At 45.9% G+C, this 26002-nt stretch overlaps 1 protein-coding gene across 4 annotated transcripts; it reads right to left on the bottom strand.

Annotated features, from left to right (window-relative positions):
* Nucleotides 1-5024: 5024 nt before the first annotated feature.
* On the bottom strand, nt 5025-24533 carry Zic4 (Zic family member 4). 4 transcript variants are annotated; one of them, XM_051140561.1, is made up of 4 exons: nt 24064-24533; nt 20174-20258; nt 13654-14271; nt 8616-9105 (listed from the first exon to the last, which is right to left on the bottom strand). In XM_051140561.1, exons 2-4 carry the CDS (start codon nt 20241-20243, stop codon nt 8672-8674), a joined length of 1122 nt encoding a protein of 373 aa, XP_050996518.1. In that variant the 5' UTR covers nt 20244-20258; nt 24064-24533; the 3' UTR covers nt 8616-8671. The 4 variants fall into 4 exon arrangements, with proteins under 4 accessions (XP_050996521.1, XP_050996516.1, XP_050996518.1 ...); XM_051140560.1 differs by lacking the exon at nt 24064-24533 and adding an exon at nt 23734-24035 and having other exon boundaries at nt 8618-9105; XM_051140564.1 differs by lacking the exons at nt 20174-20258; nt 24064-24533 and adding an exon at nt 5025-6542 and having other exon boundaries at nt 8787-9105; nt 13654-14362.
* Between the last annotated feature and the right edge of the window lie 1469 nt (nt 24534-26002).

The following is a 26002-nucleotide window of genomic DNA, read 5'->3' as shown; positions in this document are numbered from 1 at the left end:
TTGAAAGAAAGTTGGCAGGCTTTTGAGAGCAATAGGAAACATTTCACTACTGGTTTCTTACTCGCTAGACACAGCACCAGAATGCGTAGGGGGAGTTTTTATAATATATTTGAAACATGTTTGTCAGGTGAAAGTGTCCATAGTGTGAGTAGCAATTCCTTAGATGCATCAGAGAACTCTGCTTGTTGTTGTTATGTGTCTGTTTTTAATCTCAGAGGAAATAAATAAATGAAGCAGATGTACTTTTTATGGCAAAACCAAAATTCTCGTACTATTTTTTCAAACTTAAATTAATACATTGATGAGTACAAAAACTGGATGACTTTTAAACCGTGAGTAAATCCTTGGAAAGGCCAAACAAGAGACTTCACACTGTCTGTAGTTTCTTACTGGTTTTAGAAAAGACTGCCTGCCACCTCATCTGACTAACTTGAGGGTCCCAGGGCCAGCCAGTTAATCAAAAACAGTGGAAAACTCACCCATCCTACTGCTAAGTTACAGACTTCACCTGGTGAGGTGGTAGATTAGCTTTCTCTCTGTTCTGTCACTAAAATTCTGTTTTCTTTTCGTAGATGTTTGCCAAGGCCGTCTATTCATTGTAAGGTCAGAGCCATGTATTTCACTGTTACTCACGCTTAGTTTGAATTGATCTATATTGTAACCTTACATTTTGGGTCTCATAAATAGGAAAAAATAGGTGATACAAGTTTCAAAATCTATTGTACTGGACAAATTTACATTAAATTAACATCCACCCTGAGGCATTTTCCTTTCTAATTTCTCTTCTCTTTCAGAAAGCTACTTTGGATATTTGGGAAATCATTGGACTGTTGAGAGGGGCAAAACCTCCCTCTAATTGTCTAGTGAATTTCTCTTTTTTAGGTGGTTCTTGAGTTTAAGCTCAATAACTTTCTGAGAAAATTCTCCTTTAGTCTCTTCTCTGTCCATATTTGGGTAAAAAAGGCAGGCTGTCTGGACAACCAGAAAAGAGGCCAAAGACAAGCAGAAAATAGTACTTTAGAGCAACTGGTCACTGGGTAGCTGAGATGCTGCCCATTTTTCCTGCAATGAAGATTTAGTAAAAAACAAATCATGATTGATAAAAAAATGTGCTCACGCCTTGTTGGAAAGAATATATTTGTGTCTGACTTTTGTCTCCCACTGACCTGTCCTCAGCTGGCCTCTCACTTCCCACTTGCATTTTCTCAGCCCCTCACAAAATCTGGAGGAGCCCACATGGGATGCACAAAGACCTGCAGAGACTTACAATTTAAAAAATCACCACCTGGGCACACGGGGCCATGGAGTTCAGTACAATGCCGAAGTCTTAACAAGCCATAAGAGTGACATTAAAATTATCAAGTTCTTCAGCTTTATTCTATACTAAAAGAAAAAGCTGCTCTCATTAATTTTTCTTATTCTTAGTCCTTTAAAAGATCATGTCTCTGCTTTAGTGCTTGCTGAGTTATTCCAGTATCTGAATTCTCTGAAAAGCCAAATTATAGTAGCCCCAGAATTCTAATCAATTCTCAGGGATGCCTAAGTATGGCACATTGTGCCATGAGGCTTGGGATAGTTAAGACTTCCGCATTGTGTAGAAATGTCCCCAAATAGCTATCTAATTCCATGAGGAACTATGGGACACTTCTGAAAAATGGAGTTTAAAGAAAAAAAGCAACAGCTATAACTAGCCTTTATCTCCAAATGTTTCAGGGATTACCTTATTTAACACTCAAGCTTACTAAAGATGACACAGTATTAGAAAAAAGAACCTACTGAAAGATATTGGTCTGATTGTTTTTAAAGATCCTGGAATTGAATGAGAGTGAATTTGTATCATTCATAAGGGCACAGGGCTAGGAAGCAACAGACAGACAGACTCTTCACTCCTCATATCACTAGGCTGCCAACAGAATTTGGGCCTGGTGCTCTCCTGTGGAATAACAAGAGGGAAGGCTGAGTTGGTGCAGAGAGGGGTATCATGACCATAATATGGCCCTAAGTTGCTTTAGCCATTTGTCACTGCAAAGTTGGTAACTGCCCTAGAAAATAAATGAGGTAGTTCTAGAGTGAGACTTGCCATGAACCCTTGGAGACCAGAGAGTTCAATACTTGGACAGAGGCTGTACAGTTCTACTTTTAATGAAAAATTAAGAGATAGGTAGGTAGGTAGGTAGGGAGACAGACAGATAGATGATGGGTAGGTAGGTAGATAGATAGATAGATAGATAGATAGATAGATAGATAGATATAGATGGGCAGATAGATAGATTTTTAACAAAGCTAAAATGAAGTAGTAATTTTCCCAGTGGCCTGGAGCTAATTTCCTCTTTTCTCTGCTCCTACCCTCAGTTCTTTTGCTGGGACCAGGAAGTTTCAAAGGCAGGACTTTTCTTCTCCAAAAACCTCCAAAAAGCCACCTTCCAAACATCCTCCTTCCTTTCCACTCTGCACAGTGGCTCTGGCACAGAACAGGCAATGCTTTACCAGTCTGCTGCTACCCTGGGTGGGACAGGAAGGTATAGGTTGCATGAGTTAGTATCTCTTCTCCAGTCCTGGTTGGACAACCCTAGAGTCTTGTAGGACCTCTGGCTACCAAGACATAGTAGAGACTGGACCTGGGAGAGAGGGGATGTTGTTTCATCCCTAATCATTTTCTAGGCCATACTGATTTTTCTTCTTGAGTTTTCTTTCCCAAAGAGGCCAGGGAGCCAAAGCAACAGAAGAGATCCCTGTAATCTGTCCCTAAACCAGTGGACTGAGAGTTTCCTGGAGAGAAACCAGAGGGGGCAGGTGCCCAAGTATCTCTTCCTTTCCACTGCTTACCTATTCTACAAATTCTTTATTCTCTTGGAGGCTGCCCTTTCACCTTTCACAAATGCCTGTCTTCTTCTTTTTTAGTTCTGAATCCTCTCCCTCTAGGAAGACAGTCCTTGAGGTACAAGTCCGTTGTCTAAGGTGTTCTGGAAGAAGACCTACCATTCTCACCCTAGTTTCTATCATGGTCTCACTCCATCTAATGTTTTTACCCCAGGCACGATCATCTGCCCCAACTTCTCAGCCATTAGAAAGAAACCAGACATACATCTTCAGGCTATGACATCTGTGAACGGTTTGGAGTCCAGAAATGGCCCTGACAAATGATTGATCTGGTGATTAAGATGATTCTGATGTGTTTGGGTAAGTCCTCCAGCAGCAAGCCAGACAAATACAAATGGAGTATGCTAAAATTCACCAAAAATCCCAAAAGCCAGTCATTGCGTGGTAGCCTTTCAACCTTAATGTTGGGAATCTTCACATACACCTCAGGGGTTCTCTGCCCACCTGAGATTTCTCACCAAGGCCTCTGCCTCTGCAGGCTGCTCTGTCTAAGGTACTGTGATGCCTAAACTGCTCCATGGCAGCTTAGGCTGGGTTTGGAGCCAATTCACTCTTTCTTTTTCTAAGTTTGTCCACTTCTTCCCAGTTCTCAGGACTTTTGCTAGGAAATCAGAGGTGGTTCATGAGAGTGCGAAGAGCTGCAGGAAGGCATCCTTACCAGACAGACCACTGAGCACCCATTTATCTTTTCTCTTCTGAAATGTAAATCAGTTGCTGCCATTGGTGTTCTTAGGGTTAGAGTGTAGCCAGAGAGATCTGTCCTCTGATCATTGTTTTGTCAGGTCCCTTATTTTGCTATCTCAAGTGGCTAGGCCCCAAAGATAATCCTGCCAAACCATGAAGAAAGTTAGGAAGAGGAAGGACTATAGGCTACAAGAGAGCCCCAAATCCTTCCTAAGGTTATGAAGAAGCAATAACTGGACACTGGGAGTTCAAGAAGAAAGGAAAACATCAACTCATTTATTTCCAAGTAACACAACAAATAGAAGGTACACGTACACAAAGTCTTTTGGAGGGGAAAATTTTATTTTATTTGACTTTCATGTACATATTTTCACGAAGATTATGCCTCAACTTTCAACTTTGTTTTTATTCAACAATCACTACTGAATACACACAACTTTTTTCTTTCAAATTAGTTCATAATTTTACTGCTGTTAAGGGGGAGGGATCTTTAAATCACAGTGTAGATAGGCAAGGTACCAATAATCTAAGGGTTGACTCAGACTTGTGTGTATGTTAGTCAGGGTTATAGGAGATTTCCCTGACTTTGTAATTCACTTTCACTGCAATCATTGCATTTCCCCCATAAATTAGCAATACAAACAGACATATGGAGAGTCAAGTAAGCAAACAACATCAATATAAGAGACTTTTGCAGCAACTATAACCAATTACATGAGTACAACTTGGGGAAAAGTTCTTCACAAATCATTTAGTTAACACACAGGGTAGGGTGATGGGCATATCCTTATTTTTTTTTAAATCACCTTTCAATCTACAATAGGAGGTTGAGAAACTCCTCCACCCCCAAACAGGGGCAAAGTTTCTTTTTCTAGGCACACTATAAGATGAAGAAGCACACACAGGGGAAAGGGCTGGCACGTGCATGCACTTTTTGGTCACTATCTTGTAAACCAAACCTTCAGAACTCCAAGATAATCAAGGAAAAAAAAAAAAGGAAAGCATTAGAACAATTCTCTCCTTTATGCTACCATCCTTTAGATTAATGACATAAACGGTGTGCTGATTGCTGCTAGTGGTGAGGAAACACAATGGGTCTATTTATAGCAGAAGATTCTTTGAAAATGGGAAAACTTTTAACATTACTTGTTTTCATTCAGGTGTAAGTTCCAGAGAATTCATCTAGTAAGTAAACCTGGGTAGAGGGAATGCAGGCCAGGATAGAAAGCACAGCCACAGAAGCATAGATTTGGGAGATTTACCCTCTGCCTCTGCCTTTCTTGTATTACCTAATGCACTAGTTTTGGTGCAAAGGGCCCTCCAACATCTGAACATATCACCAGAACTGAGATTACACAATGATTTTTTCCCCCTTAGCAAAACTTATTCCTAAGGTTATCTGCTGGTGGAGTGTAGGGATTTTTGTTGTTGTTGTTGCTGTTGTTGTAAGAAGTTTGAAATTTTTATCTCTTTAGCAATGGTTTGAAACCAATGGGGGCAAAGTGAGTTTGACAGAGAGGAGAACAAATCGTTGACAAAGAACCTTTTACATTTCACCAGCGTTGTTAGGACGACAAGCAGGAATGTCTCAGATAATAACTCCCACTTCAAAGATTTCTCAGCTCAATAGAAGGCAGACCATCCTGTTTATTCAACCACAAGGACAGGCACTAAAGAAGACTCTACTGTTTGATTTTTTTTCCACCATGTTTATTTTTCCCCTATTCACCAGGGTACTTGGATAAAATAAACAACAAGACAATTAAGGGAACATGGACTTCTAACTTTGCTGCCATCTCCCCATCCCCTTGGCCTTGGGCTTTTCAGTTTGTACCCAAAGCCAGCCCAGACCTAAGGAGAGATACCACACAATCGTTATATCAGAGAAAAAGTTTAAGGGACTTCAAGACTTCTAGGGTGAGGAAGCAGTAGGGCACCTCTGGGAAACACAGTGAAACTAGCTGTCCCTGAGGCATAGTAGTTAGCAGCTCCCATACTTTCCCAGATTGGCCACCTTCATCTTAAGTCCCCATTCAACTCTGTGTTGCAGACAACTCAGCTAGGGATGGATGCTCCTTTGTTAAGCTTCTCAGGATGCCCTAATCATTTACTTTGCCTCTGGAGCCTATGGGCGCTGTCAACATTCTCCGAGTCCGGCTCCTCCTCCCTCTCTTGAAAGAATCCCGGGTGCCAAAGCCCGCTACCTCCTGGTGCAGGGTGAACCCCTAAACACTGGCAAGGCAGGTCCTGGGAGGAAGTATATACTGGAGAGCACAGTGACAGTATTAAATGGCGTGAAAGCAAAGGTCAGCGCAAATGTATCTTAATAGAGTGTCCGCAGTGAAGTGTGCCGCCTTTGAAGCGGCCGCTCCCCGCGCGCATTTCCATGGCGAGCCTAACGCGGCATGCTGATGCACCGTCAAACTCACACTTTCAACCCCAAAACGCGACTCTTTGAACAACCCGAGCTTGATTGGACCTTTCTCCTTTTCTTTTCCTTCTTACAAACCATTTCCTCGCCTTTAGAAACTCGCCATCAAACCCAAATACGCCCTCTGATCACCGCAGAAAGCAGAAACAAAGAGGGCTGAGCGGCGATTCAAGCGGCCCTTTTCTTCCCTCGCGTTATTATCCATTTTTATTATGATCGGGAACAAGTGCCCATTCGCGTGGGTTTTGTTTACCGGAAATTAAATGAAAATGATTTAGTCCGCGTCAAACAAAAATATATACTTGTATACACAGGAAAAAAGGCCTGTTAGACGTAAATATTATGTCCTTAATGAAAAGCCTGGACGGGCTCCAGGCTTGGCCTTTCAGGATTTCAGTGAGACTTGCCCATTGCCATAGAAATCCTAACTTACCATGAAGATGCACCGTGGCGAAGAAACACTGCTTTGTGAGAGAGCCCTTTGATGTCGCAGGCGCAAGATGCGAGCGCTCAGCTGCGCAGGGCAAGATTACCTTGCAAGCAACATCTGTAACAAGCAAATGAAAAATTAAAGGCGATTAGTGATCGGCCAAACATTTTTTTTATTTCGTTTCGTTATTTCGGACTGGGGTGGAAGACAAAACGAGGTGTTTTGAAACAGAAGAAAAAGAAAGGTGTCCTATATGAGGAGGAGCAGTTGTAAAATAGCAGCAGAGGTATCAAGTCCCTCAAATGTTCTATCTACAATGACAGATACCTTAGTGCTCCCCCGTGGGAACAAGTTCTTTGCTTCTCTGTGTGGGCCAGGCTGCCTCTGGGCCAGGTTGTAACTCAACAAACAACAGGTTTACTAGAGATGCATTGGGAAAGTTCTGGGGTTTTAGTAGTAGCAAGGAAAAAAAAAAAAACCGTTCTGGCCAAGATGGTTACTGTATTGGATAGAAGTTGTGGGGGTCTGTGGAACAGGAGTGAGACTTTTTCTTTTTAACCAAATCCTGAGAAGGGGGAGTCAAGACAATACAACAGGATTCTCACGTTAAGCGTTGCTAGTCCAGCTTTTATTGTATTCAATGTGTCTATTTTGGGGGGGGGAGGGAGATAATCCCAGAGCTTCATGGGAAGTGAGCAAGACTCTACCACAGAGTTACACACCACCCCCACCCCAGACTCGGGGCTCAGGTTGTAAAGCTGAGTTTCTAGAGGCTTCCTCCCAGACAGAAACATTTCCCCTCTTCTACATATTTACTTCATTTTTTTTTTTTTTTGTAAGAACTGGACAAGCCTGACAATACTCCTTTTTTCTCCTTTTCGCTGCCTTTCTCTTTCTTTTGTTTGTTTTTCCTTTCTTTAAATCTCAGCTAGGATTTTGAGGCAGTTCCCTCCTCCATTTAGAGAGTGGCAGGTTAGGAGGAAGGCTTGTGTTTCTCCCCCTTCACAATAACTGCAGAGGCCTTGCTCTTCACCTCCAGTTACATCTGGAACACCTCGCTTCTCCCTCCACCCCCAACCCACCCCCAGGACTTCATATCCAGCACATGGAATACTTTCTCCTCTTCAGACCCACTAGGTGTTTGGCTGTATAATTACTTGTTACTGTACTTCATTTCTCACATGCCCACAAACTTTTAAAACAAGGCTAACACTGTGCCATTTTTTGACAAAAAGCTATTAGAGAACTGGTGCTGTTCTCTAAGGCGCATCCTGGACTGCGGAGATCCTGATTCAAGATGCCATCAGCCAGCTCTGTCTGTGTCCCCTGCTTGAGCACCTAAGAGGTTCTATGACAGTACCTAAACAGATGGGGGTTGGGTGAAATGATCCCGGAAGCTTCACAACTCAGAAGTCTTGAAAGCCTTCTAACGCCCCAGTTGTCTATGCTTCCTATTGTTTTGGACTTACTCCCCACTGCAAGTATAAAATGTAAATGGAGTTTGGGGGTCTGACTGACCGACCTTATCTATGTGCTCTGATAGGCATTGGGGTTGAAGGTATGTGACATCCCAAGAGAAGGGGACAGAATCCCCTTATTTATCTTCCTTATAAAGGTGATTGGAAAACGCAGGACTTCCATGTGTTTCTTTGTTGGTAGTATTTGCTTATTTTGTTGTTGTTGTTTTCAAGATTAGCTAAGGAACAGGCCAGCATATGGGGGCAAAGGAAAAGATAAATGGTCCGCAAGAAAATGACTGTGGAATTCTGTCTGCCACCTCCTGGGCTCTGAACTCCCCTGGTTTGGATTGATGAGCGAGGGGGAGGGACGGAAAAGGAGTCTGTGACTGGCATCAGTGGCGGCAATGGCCCAGGCCTCAAGGAAAATCTTTTCCACGCTCCCACACCCACTGGGAAAATGTATGGCTTTACTTTTGCCACCTGCAGTTGACAGAAGTGTGAATAAATTCTAATAAGTTTTTGTTTTTGTTGTTGTTATTGTTGTTTTGTTTTTATCTGTCTCTTTATCCCGGACATTGGTTTCATGGGCAAAGGGGGTAGAGGATGTGACTGCAGAAGGACTGCATTTATACAGATCTATTATCAGTATATTCAATAACTTTTAATGGTGGTCTATTTGCTTGTCCTTCTACAGTCCCTCCCTTTGTTCCTTGCCTACTCCTTGAAGCCTCAGTGGCCAGGCCTAGACTCTCGAAATAGGCATAAACCAGAGCAGCATTCCGGAAATCAGCCCTGATTCAGAAGGCGGCGGTGGCTGCGACTGGGCCCAAAGGTGTCGTCTGGCTGGGGTGGGGGCGCTGCAGAGTCAGCCACCACTGGCCCAGCGCCGGAACACACGTACCATTCTCTCACGTCTGTGCCACGCACAACCACCGCCGCTGAGCAGGCTACCGGGGGCTCACGGCCGCTTTCTAAGGAGGGCGACGTGAGAGCAGACGGTATAGCCGAGTCGTAGGCAGAGCTGGGTGGCGGCGGCGAGCGACCATGAACTTTCATGTGCTTTCGCAGAGAGCTGGGGTGCGTGTAGCACTTGTCACACCCGCGCACCTTGCACATATAAGGCTTATCGCTCGTGTGCACGTGCGAATGCTTCTTGCGGTCACTGCTGTTGGCGAAACGCCTCTCACAGCCCTCGAACTCACATCTGAAGGGCTTCTCGCCTAGGGGAGGTAACACAGAGACGTTAGTAGGGTGTGGACTGCGCGTCGCAATCTCCGGATTGTACCCTTCCCATTGCTCTTTTGTTTTTAACAAAAGACCCACAAAAGATTTTTAGAAATTACTTTCCTCTGTGCGTTAGGTCTAACACCCCTCCCCCAGCCCGTGTGGAAAAGAAGCCCATTCCCAAAGACAGCTCTCCTTCCCCCCCCCACCCCGCCCCTCCGCCTCCGGCCTGGGCCTCGGGATGGGGGTGGGGAGAGCCGGAGGAGGAGCGACAATGACTCCATCATAGTCATTTCCATTCTTGAGAATCCCTATCCAAGCACGTTGTTTTCCTCCAACTTTTTATCTGTGTGGAGACAGAAGCACCTTTGCCGAGTTGATTGAAGAGCTCACAGTTGCTGGATTTGAAGTTATTGCCCAAGCCATCTGTCTCTGCCCTAGTGAGCCTTGCCCAGCAATCCGCCGGACACATACTCCATCCTGCTCCAAAGTGTTTTCTACAGTAGGTTTTTTGCAAGTGCCAAAGCAGTGAGAGGATTTGAGAGACTGAGCAGCAGAAGCTCATGCATGTGCGTAGTGTGGGAAGCATTTTGAGCAATGATTCACCCCGAAGGCTATTTTTCCAGGAAACAGAGCCCTTTCTCCTTTCCACTTCGCCCACTGAGGGCAGATATACTGCAACATTCTTCAAATCTTGACCAATCTATCAGAAAAATTTCAAGATAGTGTTCGCCGATTGTAATATTTATGATACGGATCCAGCAGTGTCGCGGAGACCTTGTCCAGTGTAGCGTAGCGGGGGCCCTCTCAGCCCAAACTGACAATTTCAGGTCTAAGATCCTCCCCTAGACAATTCCCTGGCCGCCTGTTCCACCTTGCAGGCCAGGAAATCCTGATAAAGAAACGTCTGCTCCGGCCTGGCGATCTTAAGTCTGTTGAAATCGCGGCCCTGAGTGTGACAAGCTTCGGGTGAGTGCCTGCTACCCGCAGGCCCGGTCGGGCTTCACGGACCTCTGGGTGTACCGCAGGTCTAGACGTGCAGGAAGGCCAGGGCGCTCACAAATCTAGGAATATTGGTATGGCCAAGCTTCATTCCAGGGGAGGAAATGACCCCCACCCCCATCCCGCCAGAACCCTGAATTCTAAGTCTCCGGCTGAGCTAAGGTTGTTTCGAAAAGCAAAGGGGGGAGGTATTTGTGCTTTAAGGAACTGAAGGTCTTGGGGGGGGGTGACCAGGGGTGCAAAAACCTCTCTAGCATCTGACTTGTGAGCGAGATGACCCGCTGTTGGCTTTGCGATTGCTTCTCCCGCCCGTTTACAGGCAAGGCTTCCTGGTAAAACTAACAAAGCCCCCATTCCGCCGCGGCGGCGTTGGAGCTCAGGTTGGGACAGAGGTTTGCAAGTAACCTGCCACGGGCAAATGCGGGGTGAACCCGTTTCTCCTGCACTGCCCACAGATAGCGCCCACCCTTGCTGGAGCAGGACTGGTACACTAGAGTCCTCAGGAAGATGTTGCCCGCTGCCATTTTCACAGGACAAGGCACAGTCTTATGAAAAATTGGAGGAAATGTATAACGAACAAATCGGTGTCCCCATTTGTCCCCGGATTTCTCCTATTTGAGTCCACCAGCGTTTGCAAAACCCAGATTTCCCTCCCTTCCTCCTTCACTCCTCTTCATAAAATAACTTGCTTTTTTTTTTTTTTTTTCAGTTGAAACTTAGAAAAGAAAATAAACCTTTGTGGTGGTGAAGGAATAGAATTTGAGGTTAGAATTTGAGGATAAAATTCCCTCACCGGAGTCTGGGGAGGGTAGTGGGGGGAATTCTGCTGCCACATATCCCATCCCAATGTCTCATCATACGAACTAGAAAAGTATTACGAACCAGACGAGAAACAAGAGAAGAAAAAAGCAGGTACGAAAACGCTTCAGTACTGGGGGTGGGGTGGGGGTAGGGGGCGATGAGCAGGCCCCTAGAAGGCCAGGCGCAGCCGGGCCCTAGCGATCCCCAGCTACAGGAGGCGCCTTGGCCTCTGCGCTCCACGGTCCTCCTACCCCCGCCACTCCGCCGCCCCTCGCCCTCCCCCTCCCCCTACGTCCCAGGGCGACGCCCTGGGTGGGAGGATAGACCCCGCGGCGTCGTGCTGGGCCAGCCTCCTGCGGGACTACTGGAGTCCGGACTGCGCCGCCGAGGCCGCGAACCTCTATCCCTAAGTCGGGGCCCTGGCCCTGCCTCTGGTCCCTGGCCCCGGCGGCTCCAGAGCGCGCAAGGTCTCCGTCCGCGCGGGCGCAAAGTTGGCTGGCCTACTGGCTGCCGGGCCAGCGCCATTTTCTCGCACTTGTGGCTGGGTCTCTTTCCGCGATGACTCCGCCCCGGAGCGGCCTGGGCGCCGGCCTACAACCTACCCCCACCCCCACGCCCCCCACCACGAAAGCTGACTGACTGCGGGGAAAGGTGGGGGAGAGCCCAGGGCAGGGGTTCCGGGAGGCACGCCAGTTTGGGAGGTTGGCCAGGCGCGCGCTCCTGGCCTGCACCTCCCTCGCCGCCGCACCATTGTTTCCCCGGTCTCTGTCACAGCCGCAGAGTGAAACCTTTCTTCACCCGCCGCCTCCAGAGCCAGGCCTGGGAGTCACATTCGGGAGAATCTCAGCTAAGAAATCTGCTCCTGATCGCCGCTTCTGCGACTCGAGGAAATGAAACGCCATTAATATTTGAAAAGGCAATTATTTTCCTGTTGAATCGAAAACTGTCTTCATGAATAATTTGTAGAGAGTTCTATTGCCATTTGAGAAACATTTTGTTGCTGGTTTGCCTCCTCCTTTTCTTGCCATTACTTAGGAGATTTGAGGGAGACACCGGAACAGGGGCAGCTCTTGATTTTGTTTTGTTTCTTTTTTCTTTTCTTTTCTTTTCTTTTCTTTTCTTTCTTTCTTTCTTTCTTTCTTTCTTTCTTTTTTTTAACCCAAGCTGTAACGAATCAGGACGGAGACTGAAAAGAACGCTCAGAATTCTGTCTTGAGTCCATGTAAACCTGAGAGCCAGCCAAGCACACTTCTGCTTCTCTGATGTCGGTCGATTATGCTACGAATTTAACCAGTTTCTGCTTCACAGACTTCAAACAGTGGGCCGGCAAAGAGCAGTATAAGTTTGTTTGCTTCAAAATCCCTGCCATTAAAGATGAGTTCTTTCTCCAGCCCCGGACTGTGAATCTACCTTCCAGGTGCTGGCAGGCAGCCCCTGGAGCAGCAAGTCGGAGGGCTAGAATTATGCTCTTACTTGTTTCTCTGTCCCTGGGGGATATAACTCGAGGGGACAGAGAAAGAGGAGCAAATGGGTAAGAGAGTGGGGAAGATCTCAGACCATACGCTAGAAAACCATACAAGACGTTTGCTGACATGCTAGAGAGAAAAAGAACAAGATCCAAAGTGGATTTCGGTCTTGTCTCAGCCTGTGCCAGTGGTCTATTCCCTAAACCTCATGGAAAAGGCAGTTTGGGGCAAGGTTTAAGCACACTTCTTCCCAGGTGCTGCAGCTATCAGGCGCTTTGACATTTAAAACGGTTGCTCTTCTAACCAGAATGGTGGAAAGGATATAGCCTGCGGGACTGGAGTACCAAGCTGGAATTCTTCTGGTGTCAGCATCATTCTTCCCTTTTCCCGCCTCCAAGGTGGGGGAGGGGAGAAGACGCTGACTTCTTAAACTTCAAGCAAGGGGGTGAGGGCGGGGGGGGGGGGAGTAAGGAGAGTCAAATGGTGGCTGCTAAACTAATTAATGTAACTTCACAGGCTGTTCTGGAAGTGTGAAAACTTTCTTCTTGCAATTGTATTAATTAGATGCTTCTGGCCAGAAGAGTTAGCTCGCAGGTTCGTTCACTGGGCTCCTTCTCTTTCCGTTAACTAGAGATAACAGATGTGGTTGACACATGTCCCTATTTCACTTAACAGCTCGGTAAATGACATTTAAGGCAGTGGGTCCCGTTGGGTCGCCACTAAAATAAGAACGGAGGTTTTATTAAAAAGTCCCTTCTGTGGAGACAACAATACAAAAAAAAAAAAAAAAAAAAAAAAAAAAAAAAAGCTCAAAAGTATGCCACCAAGTTTCAGGTGATGGGGAAGCTGAAAGGAAGAAGAGTTTCCAAAAGTTATCTGTAAATGTGAGACAACTGTTCCCATTTCCTTTAAGATTTTGGGGCAAGTCATGCTGTTTAAAAAAAAAAAAAAAAAAAGTCTTAAAACCAAACTCCAGGTACAGCCCAGGGTTCAATCTCCAAATCCTAAACCTAAATCAAATCAGATCTGTAAGCTAGGAGGGCCCACGTGTTTGCCAACAGGCATGGCAGAACTTTGGAGCCACTTCTGCCCAGACAGCTTCCTGAAAACGGCGAGTCTATGAGCAGAAGCTGTTAATTACCATTTTCTAAATCTGCCTCGCGGAAAGGATAGGAAAATACCTCCCTCCTCCCCTCAGTTGGAACTTCAGGAAATTCAAACCCAAGGGTCTGTGTCCCATGGGGTCGCACGAGACAGACAGCACTGAGTACTGACCTGTATGTGTTCGTTTGTGTATTTTGAGATTTTCTGATCTAGCAAAGACTTTCCCACACCCTGGGAAAGGACAAGGGAAGGGCTTCTCGCCCGTGTGCACGCGGATATGATTTACAAGTTTGTATTTGGCTTTGAAGGGCTTGCCCTGCCGCGGACACTCCTCCCAGAAGCAAATATGGTTAGCCTGCTCTGGGCCACCGACGTGCTCCACGGTGACATGCGTGACCAGCTCGTGCATGGTGGTGAAAGTTTTGGAGCAGGGGCGCGGGGATAGCGGGCCGTCATCCCCCAGCCACTTGCAGATGAGCTCCTGTTTGATAGGCTGGCGCATATAGCGGAAAAAGGCTCCAGGGCCATGGGGTGCGGTGAGGTTCATGGTCAGGTTCATGCCTCCATAGCCATGCAGGGCTGTGGCTGTTGCCAGAGTGTCGCTGCGGGCCGTAGGCCCTGGTGCAAAGGGTTCCGACCTCGCATACATCTCTCCAGGGAGTCCCAGACGCATGAGTCCGTTCAAAGGACGGCTGTGGGAGGCCCGGGGAGGCTGCTCGTGAATGCCCGGAAACACCGAGGGGTTCGAAGTAGAGGCGAGCTGGGGCCCATGGTGTCCACAGCTGCTACCTGTTGGCGAGACAAATAGCGTGTATGAGAACCGATGGGGTGGGCTTCGCACTTTCCCCGGCTCACCAGGACAAGCCCTGCCCAGCCGCATCTAGGTTTCTGGCGTCGGTGCTAGGATCTTCAGCCAGACCCGTACCCAGCACAGAACCCTGAGACCAAGCAAAACCAAAAAGCCTCCGCCTTCGTCCGGTTGGGCTGCAGTTCTGCCGAGTCCCCTGCCGTGCCATGAGCTGGAGAGGGGTAGTGATAATGGGATAGGTGGGAACTGAAGCAGGGCTGAATCTGTGGGTGCCCAGGGGCACGGCCTCTGCAGCAGAGGTGTAAGACTCGAATCTCAAGATTACTTTGTCCACCATCACCAAGGGGTGCTCCGGGCCAAAGATGGAGGTGATAGAAGGGGTCATTTCGGAGGTGGTGAAGTTGGAAGTGGTGGTGATTTTAAAGCGTCCTTAGACGTATATATTAATTTCAGTGTCCCACTGGGCCTAGAAAGGACCGCCTGCTGCAACTCGGTCTGGCAGCTGCCAATACTACTGCAGTCTGTCAGTGCAAAGAAAAGACAACCAAAAAAGGGGGAAAACTTATGCAAAGTGGTGGAGATTTTTTGTTTGTTTTGTTTTTCTTTAAGTCCTCCCCCCCCCTTTTTTTTTTCTCCCCTGCCTTTAATGTCTCTGTGAAACCTGAGGTGCTATGGAGGCAGCAGCCGTGGCCCCAGGCCACTGTGAGAACAATCGCCAATGTCGCCCATTGGCCGGTGGTCTAGCCCGACGTCAGTGATGACAGGCAGTCTCTCTCTCTCTCTCTCTCTCTCTCTCTCTCTCTCTCTCTCTCTCTCTCTCTCTCTCTCTCTCTCTCTTCACCTCCTCCTCTCCCTCCCTCTTTTGCCTTTGGCTCCCTCCCCCAACCCCAATAGCATTTCACACTTCTACTGCTCATGCGCTCTGACCTAGTCATGGATTCTTTTCTCTGTCCTGTAACCCACCCAACTCATTCCGCCACCCCCCTGGGGGGGGGCTTCCAGAAAGCTGAGCCTTGCCACTTTGCTCCGGGGAGTGAGCAAGCAAGCGTGCAGTGTTAGTTTATACATCTACCCAGTACCATTGAGGGGGGCGCGCGGGGGTGGGGGGAAGTTGAGCAGAGTCCCCACACGGTTGAGTACTCAGGCCCCTCAAAGTGCTTGGGAAGTTTGTCTTTGAGCGGCAAAGGAGAGGGTCTGAATCAAGGCGAAGTAGGCTGCAGACTACCTGGGGCAGAGAAACTCCTAGGGTAGTGAACTTAGGGCCTAATTTTATTGTCTTTCAGTCTCTAACATTTTTCTCTCCACCCCTACTCTCCGCCGCCGCATCTTTCTCCCTTCTTCCTCGACCTACTCTCATTTTCCCTAAGTCTACCGCAGGGTGTCTGCCACACTTTGCTATTCTGTTCTGCTTCGCTCTTTTAGTCTTCTCTATCACTCCCTTTCCAATTACCCTTGCCTCCCCATCCCCACCCACCCCCCTTCGGTGACTGGCAGTACTGGAGGTAGAACCCCAGCTTGACTGGAGAGATTGTGCCAGAGGATATCATGAAGAAAGCAGAGGTCTTATTTCAAACTCACTTCAGGCTCTCCTGAAAGGGCTCCTTTCACCATAGCTCACATGTATCTACCCGAGGGAACTCTGGCTAAATAAGTAAATAAATAAATGGCTCCGGAGAGACAAATACAAAAATAGAAGGACCGGGTTCTTGCTCACGAGTCTATGGGCCAAGGGACTAGTCTGGGGGTTCCAGAATTCTGTGTCAGATGAAGGTTCCCCGAATGGCAACTTCGACTGATTCCAGTCTGTGTCCGTTTGTTGCCAAAGCTTTAACCTTAGTCCTTGCTATCTTCAGGGCTCTACAGAATGGATGTCATAATTGACTGCACCCATGGTCTTCAGTCTAGAGTTGCCACCATAGCTCACTGAGTAAGACCAGTTGAGGAGGATATTAATTCCCGTTCAAAAAACGTCTGTCGTGGCATCAATGGCTTCCTGAGCCTAGCCCCTGACTCCTGATGCACAAGACACAGAAACGTTTGGGTTTGTAAAGAGAGTTCTAAAGATTGAGAAGAAAAAAAAAAAAAAAAAAAAAGCATAGCTCTTTAAGAGAAGGGGCAAGTTTGAACAAACTGCACTGAAGAGTAACTTAGAATTGGTGGAACTGACCCCTCCTCAAGGATATTACATTCCATGCCTAGTAAATAAGGGTTTTTGCTTTGTGTATTTTGTTTTCTTTTGTTTTTTTTTTTTTTTTTTTTTTTTTTTTTTTTTTTTTTTTTTTTAAGACAAGGTCTCATGTAGCCCAGGATGATCTAGAACTTGAATTAGTTTGAACTTCTGCTCCCCTGGCCTTCACACTCCAAGAGTGATGCTAGCTAGAAAGGGAACCCAGGACTCCATGCATGCTGAACAAGGGACCTACTACATCCCTACCCACTAAACAAGGCTCTAAAATTTTTAATAATTGACTTACTTTCTAAAGCTTGGTGCCATTCTTCATTCATCACTGCTTGGGGTGAGAGATTAATTTCTACAATATTTTCTCTAGCTTTGAATAGGCTGTATCTCTCTGCTCTGCATTAGGAAGGACTTAGGCAATTATAAATAGATTCTGTGGGCACAGGAGAACACACACACACACACACACACACACACACACACACACACACGAGGAGAGACATTTGATTTCTGTCCCCTAAAAAGCCTTTCCTGATATTTAAAAAACTAGACTCTGGAAACTTATTTTCTTCCCTGCCTGTTTCTCCCTCTGAATGCTTCATTTTAATTCCATAGTTAGCCAGCTCTTTGATGAGAAATTCTTCTATCCGGTCCCCTAGCTTGTTTCCCCTTCCCTCATCTCTTGACAGCTACCAAATTTCAAGCCTGACCCCCCCCCCTAAAATGAAGCAAGTATTCAGGTGAGTCTGAGCTGAACCCCGCCACCCAAAGGCCTCGGAACACAACATACAGGATAAGAGAAAACAAAAATATGTCCCTTCTTGCCCAACTATTTCTATCATCCAAATCTGTGCACAGGAATTAAAATTCCTTTTCTCTCACCTAAACCTAAGTTACATATGATTAATTGTTCAGGGTATGTCAAATTCACAATCCATTTTAGCTTTGGTTAATTATTTGAATTGAACCAACGTGGGTTCTTAATATGCATACTGTGACCCATTCCCTCCATTAGAAGCTGTGAATAACAACAATACAGGTTTTTGTTTGTTTGTTTGCATTTTCAGCTATTTTCAGAACCATTTGGAAGTCTGGTGAGCATGCTGAACTCTTAACAGTCATGTGTTTGATTCTCATTTTCACAAGAGAAGAAAATGCTAACTTTCCATTAGCAGGCTGTAGAGGGAAAGATTTTTTAAAAGAAAATCCAAGTTTACAGAACTCCTGAACTGTAAGCACTGACCTATGTACTCAAAGGTTAAAAACAAAACAACAAAACAAAATACGCAGAGGTTTTTATACACACGCCTTTCTAGAATACAGTCTGTCTGACTAACTTTGCCCTTGAAAAGGTATGAACATGTGTATGACTTTTTGTGCCAGCAGCAAAAGGGCAAACACATCTGATTCAGCCAAAATCACTGACAGTAGCCTGGCCCCATGGAGCGCCTTCCCAGATGCAGCCTTCTCTTGAAGCACTAAAAACATCTGGACCCATCCTGGGTAGACCTTTCTTGAGTAGCCAGGGGTCAGTTGACCTGCAGGTCACAGAGGCTGCCTGATCCTTGCAAGGTTCTTGGAGCCATATGGTCCATACCTTGGTTGGCTAAACATAACAATGGGACCAGACATTCTTTTAAGGTCTATTTCCCCAGAGACAGAGATAGAGGGAAAAATGTTTTTGTATCCATTTATATTTCCTGACTTAGAACTTTGAGCAATTATGTGAGGACATTCAAGGTGTATTTCTAAAATAAACTCCAAAGCAGTTTCAAGCTGATCAGAAATGACAAGTCCTAGAGCACCAATGTCCTAGAGGTGTATTTTAGTATTTCCAGAGATCTTTTTGATGTCCCAGGATATAGACACCCCCAGTTTCAGAAACTGTCAATTGACCAGAAGTACTAATTTTCACTGGAGCTTGATTTGCTTTCAGGAGCTTCCTGCTTGGTTTGCAAAGAAATGGAGCATCCCAAGAGAAAGGGCAATAAAACTTTCATGAGAGCTCAAGCGAAGCAGATCCTATCAGTAGCCCCCAACATCCCTTGTTCTCTAGAGTCTCTGAGTATTAGTGCCCAGAATCATGACTTGAGCATTTTTTGCTCACAATAGTCACTATCATCAATGGCATAAACAAATGGTTTCTAGTTTATTTTCTAGAAATAGGGCAGTTGGTGGCTTTATCATCTGTCAGAGCTCCTTAGACCACTAGGTGAGACATCTGACCTCTCTTCTTGGAAAGGTGAAAGGAGGAAGACAAGGCATCAATAGCTGGGGCCACTTTTCTATGTTGATATTTAAGACAATGCTACATTGTGATGATCTATTCAGTTAAGGGAGTATGGTTCAGAGCCTGGCCAAGCAGCCTCTATTGTCTGAATGGTCTACTTCTTAGACATGCAGCCACTTTTGGCCATGATTGCCCTCAACATAAGGTGTGGATCTCTGAAGAAGTTGTTCACTGACTTCAGCATTCCTGCAATGGAGGTATCTCAAGTCTTATGAAAAGAAATCATTTAAGCCCCCAAAGCCTGCCATATGTCCAGTCCCATATTATGAGAAGGAGATGGGGTCTGTTAGGGTTTTTTAAAAAGAGGAAATAGTTCCTAATTGTGGAAAATTTAGCTTTAATCATCACTAACGGAACTGAGAGTATGGAAAAATATACTTAGATGTAATATAATGTCTAAGAAATGCTTCTGTGAAATGACTTTTAACAAAAGATTGGAACAAATTGGTAAAAGAACTTCCAAGGTAGCAGCATTAAGAGATCAAAACAACTGAATGTATATAATAGTCGCATCTCTCTTTTGACTTCTGTCATAAAATCATCCCAAATAGTAGAAGAAAGTCGTTTGTTAACTTACTTAACTTTTGTTTAAAAAAAAAAAAACTTGTCTTGCATAACAATAAGGGAACATCTTTGGAGAAAACATGGAATTGTATCGTTGAAATGAGAAAAAAAATTAAAAGATGCCTGAAAGGGGGGAAAAGTCAACATTAAATCCTATGCTTATTCTAAATGAAATATGAAATTAAGTTCTTCACAATGAAGGTATTTCTGGCAGAGTGGCTGTCAGTCACTCTTGATTCAGCCACCACGTTGTGAGAACATAGTCTGTGCCACATTGCAGAAGGCTGGTGGCTCTGGTAAAGGTGGTGCATATCATGTAAACCCCATCGTCAAGATCAAAGTGCACTTCTTTCATGGAAGCCAATACATGTCAACCCTCATCCCAATCAAATTGTCTGGAAATGAATTCAAGATGAATGTGTCATAGAATAATGTGACAGTGGAATTGCAGAAGGTCAAGGGTGGTTGTTTCAATGATCGAGCACTCAAATATTAATTCTAGAACACCCAGATAAAGTAAGCGGTGTGGACTAATCCTCGGGGCTGCTGGTGGGATGTTGTGTCATTGATTTGTGTGCAAATGTATCAAACACCAAGGTGCTATTCTAAGTTTCATTTGAACTCTACAGATGTGCCCAAACTCACATCCCACTATAACCAAAAGAGAAGCAATCATATATGCTTTATGCATAAACACACACACACACACACACACACACACACACACACACACAGGGAGAGAGAGAGAGAGAGAGAGAGAGAGAGAGAGAGAGAGAGAGAGAGAGAGAGAGAGAGAGAGAACCCAATCTTCACCAAATCTCTATAAATACTAAGATTTTTTATTACTCACTTGATTCTTTCAGGGTGTTTCTGTAAAGCCGTAATCGTTTCCTCATCACCAAGGAAGTCTTGTATTTCATTTTCTGAGTTTGAACCTGCTTGAGAAGAGAAGGCTTGAGTAAAACAATACCATACACATTTCTATGGCAAGCATCTGTGACCTGAGTATGTGAAAGAAAGATGTTAGTCTGAAAACAACCCTTTAGCCATTCTTTGGTCAGTCTCAAATTTGGAAACACACAAAAAAAGATTGCTGGGGACGGGGCTACTCACATTTCTTGTAAAATTATATGGGTTGGTAATAAAAACATCGAAAATTTCTAATTTTACAGCTAGAATTTTTAATCACTCATTGCTCTACCTTTTAGGTAGAAGTGCTCATTTAATGTTCAAAAATCTGTGGCTTCTAAAATTCAAAAGTTTTGTTCCAGAAAATCCCATTATTTCTTTAAGTTAGTTATTTACATTTGATGAAGCCTGTTGGGGAGGGCCCTCTACTCTCAAGGGGTGTGCAACCATGCTTAGTTATGTTGTTGGAAGGAAGACATTTTCAGATTTTCAAATTCTGTTCTTTCGTTAGTAGTGAACAGTCCTTTAACCTCACATGTCCCAACCCTTCCCCTACTCCACATCCACTCGAGAGCTGTTACTAATTCATTTTTTTCAAAGCTAATATTCAATCTACCCGATTAAAAATGTACCATGTTGTTGTTGTTGCTGCTGCTGCTGCTATTTTGGTGTGAAGTTTTCCTGTTTTTATAGTTGAAAAGTTTAGAAATAATGCCTCCCTCTCAAGATTGCTTGTCAGTGGCTGGAGCTACTAAGCATCCGGCAAACAAATCCTTGAAAGCATTCTGAGGACCTCTGCAGCTGTCAGGCAAGGCTGAAGGCAGTAGAGCAGCCAAGCAGCAACCCACCTAGTGTTGACTCTAAATTTGGTGAGGAAGGACAAACAGTCATTGAAAAAGGTCTCAGGCTGGACAAACACAGCAAGACCTCAGTCAATGGGACGTCTGCCTGTCTTGACACTCTAGCCCACAGAACAAGTGCCTATTTAACTTGTTGACCCACGGGGCTAAACCCAAGTAGGGCTGCAGTATCACAGGGGCGCTCTAATTTCTTACGTTCCCCACACCTCTAACTCAGACCCAAAAGTTTTCATCCTTTCTTTTTCTTTTCCAGGCCAGGCCTGAGTATACTCACCTCTTCCCAGAGGAAATTGCTTTCAATTCTTTCTAACAAAAACATCAAGATTCTTCCTTAAAGGTAACAAGCTCCTTTGAGGAGCACAGACCAAGAGAGAAGGGTGAGGGGGCAACTTTGCATTCTTACAGAAGGGAAGTGAGGCTGGGTGTCCTCACTCTGAATGTCCTCCTGGCAGGATCTGGCACCCAGTTCCTGGTTGGTTGGCAATCATAGAATTTACTTCTTTGCTTCTTAGGAAAGGGGGTATAAGTTTCCCCAGAAACTTCTCTCTTCCTACAGTGCTGGCACAGGCCAACTTCTAGAAGGTCTCAATTGCTTTTATCCTCATGCCCTATGTGCCTGTCCTTTGTGCACTACAAATGCTTCCATGGGTATGCAAGCAAATGATTCAAAGATTGGACCAAGGCAGACAAAAGGGACCTTAAATAGTTCGATAGGAGCCCGGTCATCCAGCCTGTGCAGGGAAACAGGGCAACCCTCTCTTTGGTTTAAAATTGAAACCACTTAGCCAGTGGTCTTGCTGAAAATAGCAGAATGAGGAGAGCATTTGGGAACTGTCTATGCACCCCTGAATCTGAGGTCCTCAGAATAATAGGTCTGAAAAGCTCTTTGATTCCCCCCAAATTCTTGCACCTGAGGCCTCCTCCATACCAAGTGGCTACCAACTCAATAAGAAGCACCCCAGGATATGTCAGAATCATCCTTTATCCTGCACCTTGAGAGGAGAGGAAAGGGGTGCCAGGGAGCACCCTGATAGTGATAAGAAGACAGGATGGTTGGTAGTCCAGAAGACACTATTTTTATTTGAGGTATCAGAGAGTCTGCCTCTTGTGAGGCACCCTTAGTCCACACATGCCTGTCTGAGGTCAGGGGTCAACTAGAGTTGGTGACTTCAGTTCCACACTGATTAACTATCAGGCTTGAATACTTGCGGGTTGGGGGGGGGGTGTTGGGGAGGGGAGCTCAGTTCTGGCAGGCTCAGAGATACCAAGCCAAAGATGAAAGCCATTGCTGGATTTTGCTCCAATCGATTGCCAGTTGCACTCCCACCTCCCTGGATACCTTCCACCAGCCCTGGAGCACCAGGAAAATACGCCGAGCGCCTGGGTTGTACGTGTCCCTTTTCTCGCTCCTGTCCTCAAGAGGGGTAAAGATCGGAGCCCCCTAGCTCTAGGCAGGAAGGCTGACAACCTTCGGATGCTCAGAGTCAAATCTAAACCAGTGGGGTAATCTGCAGACAATCTGGCCTGGGCACGGTGGTAGCCTTACTTTAAATCCCTGCCCCAAAACACAGGAAGGGAGAAAAGCAGTGCCCCAGAATCAGAGGTTGGGGGTCACTGCCAACCTTTGACAGCCAAAGGAAGTTTCTGTAGACTCTAATGAAGACCCAGAATGGCCCTCGCATGCCCCTATCTTGATTTCTCAGAGTTTTCTCTCTCCCACTTGTCCCGGTAGGCCTTTGTTAACTCAAAACTTTTAGACTTCGAACTCAGCAGCTCTTTTACACCCAAATCGGTTCCCTTTTCTCTTGCTGGTAATTTGGTATATGCTCCTGGGTCTAGGCTTCGGCCTGCTCCCCAGAGCTAACCGCACCCCCCATCCACATCCTGGCGAAAGAAAGCCAAGTCGCGAACCCATGGCCCGCTGCGCACACAGAGCAGATCCTAGAGTTAGAGTCTTGAAGCAGGACCAGGATTAGGACAGACAAGCATCCGGGCCCGAGGAGGACCAAGACGGCATCCTCAGTGAGTATCCGAAGAAGTTCTATGGTATACCCTCCCGCAGCACTAACTTGATTCTTTATTCCGCGCTCGCGAGGATAAGCCGAAGCCCTCCCTTGCCATCCTTGCCGGAGGGAACAGCAGAAAGGCTGCCTGCAAAGGCCCCCCTTCGGTGGACACCCTCTTGGTTTCCGCCACGAACAAGAAGGGCAAAACTTGGTCAGTTTTGTTCTTCTTGTGCCCACGGTCGGCACACTCAGGCAATTTACAAAAAAGAGGAGCGAAGACAAGAGGGCAACAAGCTGTTTTTGGTGCCATTGCCAGTAGGAGCCTCATCTGTCTTTCTTCCACCCACTCCTCCGGGGAGGAAAGAAAGGACTCATCCTCAACGCTGCCCCTCCCCACCCCCTTTAGAATCAGTGGGGTGGGGCCTGTACCGCGGTGTGTGTGTGTGTGTGTGTGTGTGTGTGTGTGTGTGTGTGTGTGTGTGTGTGAAGGTAGAGATGGAGGGGGAAAAAAATCTGACTGGGCCTATTCTCCCAGCGGGGTTTGGGTGCCTTAAGGCCCCTATAAGGACATTTACTACAAGGCCGCTGGGGATGCAGATCTTCCCCGTCTGACCCCCCTGGTTTCAAGCACTTACCCTGCTCCACCTGTTGCCCGGATCACCTCATTTCTGCACATCACTTTGGGGTGGATGAAGGGGGACCAGAAACCCCTCTAAGCCTCTTTTGTGGTTCCACCGAGGCGGTCATCCTTCATTTCTCCTTCTCCGGCTTTCGGGGAAGCGGTTGGGGAATGTATGATGAAGCAGAAATGAGCCGTCAGGATGATATTTTAATGGCTTATATGTCACGTTGGTGCATGTGGCTTTGAACTGGAGCTGCTTGCGTTTCCTGCAGAGAGCGCCGCAAATCCCACTTGATAACTTCTACAACCCACAACTTTTTCCCCCTCTCACATTTGCTCTTACCTTGTATATTTGGATGGGTTTCCTAAAATTACCCTCTGTCAAGGTTCCCGGTGGATTTTCCACAGACTGGAGGAGAGAAGCCTGACTTTCTTTTCTGAAGAATTATTTTCCCTCCCCTCTCCCAACAGCCACCCTTCCCTCAGGTCCCCTCCCTATTTTTTTTTTTAAAGCAGTCAAGGTGGGCTCAATATTTGTTCTCCCTGGTGAAAGAGCAGCACAGCCTCTAGGGAAAATATCTCCTAGAATATACGATTTTAATAATTCTAGGATCCAACGTCCCTTTGTTGGAGCAAAAAACTGAACCGGTCTGGTATATCATTTTCCCCAACAAAATATATGATAGGTCAAAAAGAAAGCAGCCCTTAACACTGTCTGCTCCAAATGTTTCTGTCACTCCTTAAGGAGTCCACTCTGATTAAGTGAGAAGGGGCTGGACCACTGGATGCAGACTTGTTGCTGGGGGCAGAACAGTCTTTATCATTTCTTTTCTTTCTTTCTTTTTTTCTTTATATTCCCTAGCTCACAAGCACAGATGCTCAACACAGTCTCTTCAGACACAGGGAAATCATAGTCATCCACAAACTGACTTCACAGCCAGAAGTGTGTGTGTGTGTGTGTGTGTGTGTGTGTGTGTGTGTGTGTGTGTGTGTAGGAGGTGTAAAGGACAGTCCAGCTCACTGTATCCAAACCAGAATCTAGTTGGGGGGGGGTGGCGGGGGACTAAAGAAAAACAAAACAGAAAGGAGGCTAGAAGTAGCCAGTACTGATCAGCATTCCTCCAGTCCTAGAAAGCTAGCTGGCTGACAGAGAGAGACAGAGAGAGAGAGAGAGAGAGAGAGAGAGAGAGAGAGAGAGAGAGAGAGAGAGAGAGAGAGATCTTATTTTCTTTTTGCTTGGAGAACTGGTTAAGTTTTCTAACCGGACATCACGTGAAAGGATGAGTTGAAGGTCCCTTTGTCTCGAAAGGAGTTTAGAGCCTTGATTCAGCTGCAAAGAAGCCAAATGAAGTTAGAAACAAAGGGCAAATTGAAGGATTCCGACTCTTGGCTTTTTGTGTTTTCCTTACTAGAAAATAATTAGACCTAATGAATATGCAGACGCTAAGGCTAAATCCTGGGCCAAGCTGATGGGCTTAAAACTGAGCTAAGTAGAAACGCAACCTCCATCGCCCCGGGCTCCACATCCCCGTGCATTTTTTGAAATGTATAAATGTCGCTCGCTTTAATTGATTGAGTTACAGGGATTTCCCCCCCTGCTTTTGGGTGCCATACTCCTCTACCTTTCAACAATCATTTTAATATATAGTCAATGGTTCTTTGTGGATGGGACAAAAAGCAACTACGCGCAGTTGTTGAATAGACTTTGCGCTGGGCAAAGACAGGTTAATCGAGGGCCGCATCGCGAAAACAAGCGAGTGTTGTATGTTTGCACGGAATCCAAATGTCTGCATTTTCCTAACTAAATCAAAGGGAGTGTTATTTCTTTTTCTGCTCACTCATCTGAAGGTAAGTAAATTTTCTCTGGCGATCAAAAGCCTGGTCGGCAACAAAGACCGCGCCCGCTTTTTCCACCGTCTTGTTGTGGCAAGTTGCGGAATTTCAATAACTGTGACAAGGGTGACTGATTTGTGAACTGGAAAAGGTTTGAATGTCACAAAATTTACATTGGTCCTATCTACCAGGGATTTAAATTAAAAAAAAAAAAAGTATTCCAAGATCTCTAGGGAGCTTTGGGAGATCCAGAGGAACAATGGCTCGTTGGGAAATTTACAGTTTTACCTGAATGAAAGGGGCCGGGGATGGGAATTGGAGGGCAGAGTGAGTGGGTTGGGGGGTAGGGGCAACGCAGACAACGGACTGGCCCTGGAGAGAGAGAAGAGAGAGGAGGGGAGAGAGAGAGAGAGGAAGAGAGAGAGAGAGAGAGAGAGAGAGAGAGAGAG

The sequence above is a fragment of the Acomys russatus genome, chromosome 32, assembly GCF_903995435.1.
Source record: "Acomys russatus chromosome 32, mAcoRus1.1, whole genome shotgun sequence".
NCBI classification, from domain to species: Eukaryota; Metazoa; Chordata; class Mammalia; order Rodentia; family Muridae; genus Acomys; species Acomys russatus.
Note: the sequence above shows the minus strand (reverse complement) of the source record. Positions and strands in the feature narration are given on the sequence as shown.

What these genes read in the sequence shown, in the direction of transcription:
- Zic4 (XM_051140559.1), bottom strand. Translation starts at nt 14,362, where the DNA reads ATGCGGCTGGGCAGGGCTTGTCCTGGTGAGCCGGGGAAAGTGCGAAGC. An exon ending in ACACAAACGAACACATACAG is followed by an intron (nt 9,106 to 13,653) that starts GTCAGTACTCAG and finishes TACCTCCCCTAG; the next exon opens with GCGAGAAGCCCTTCAGATGT.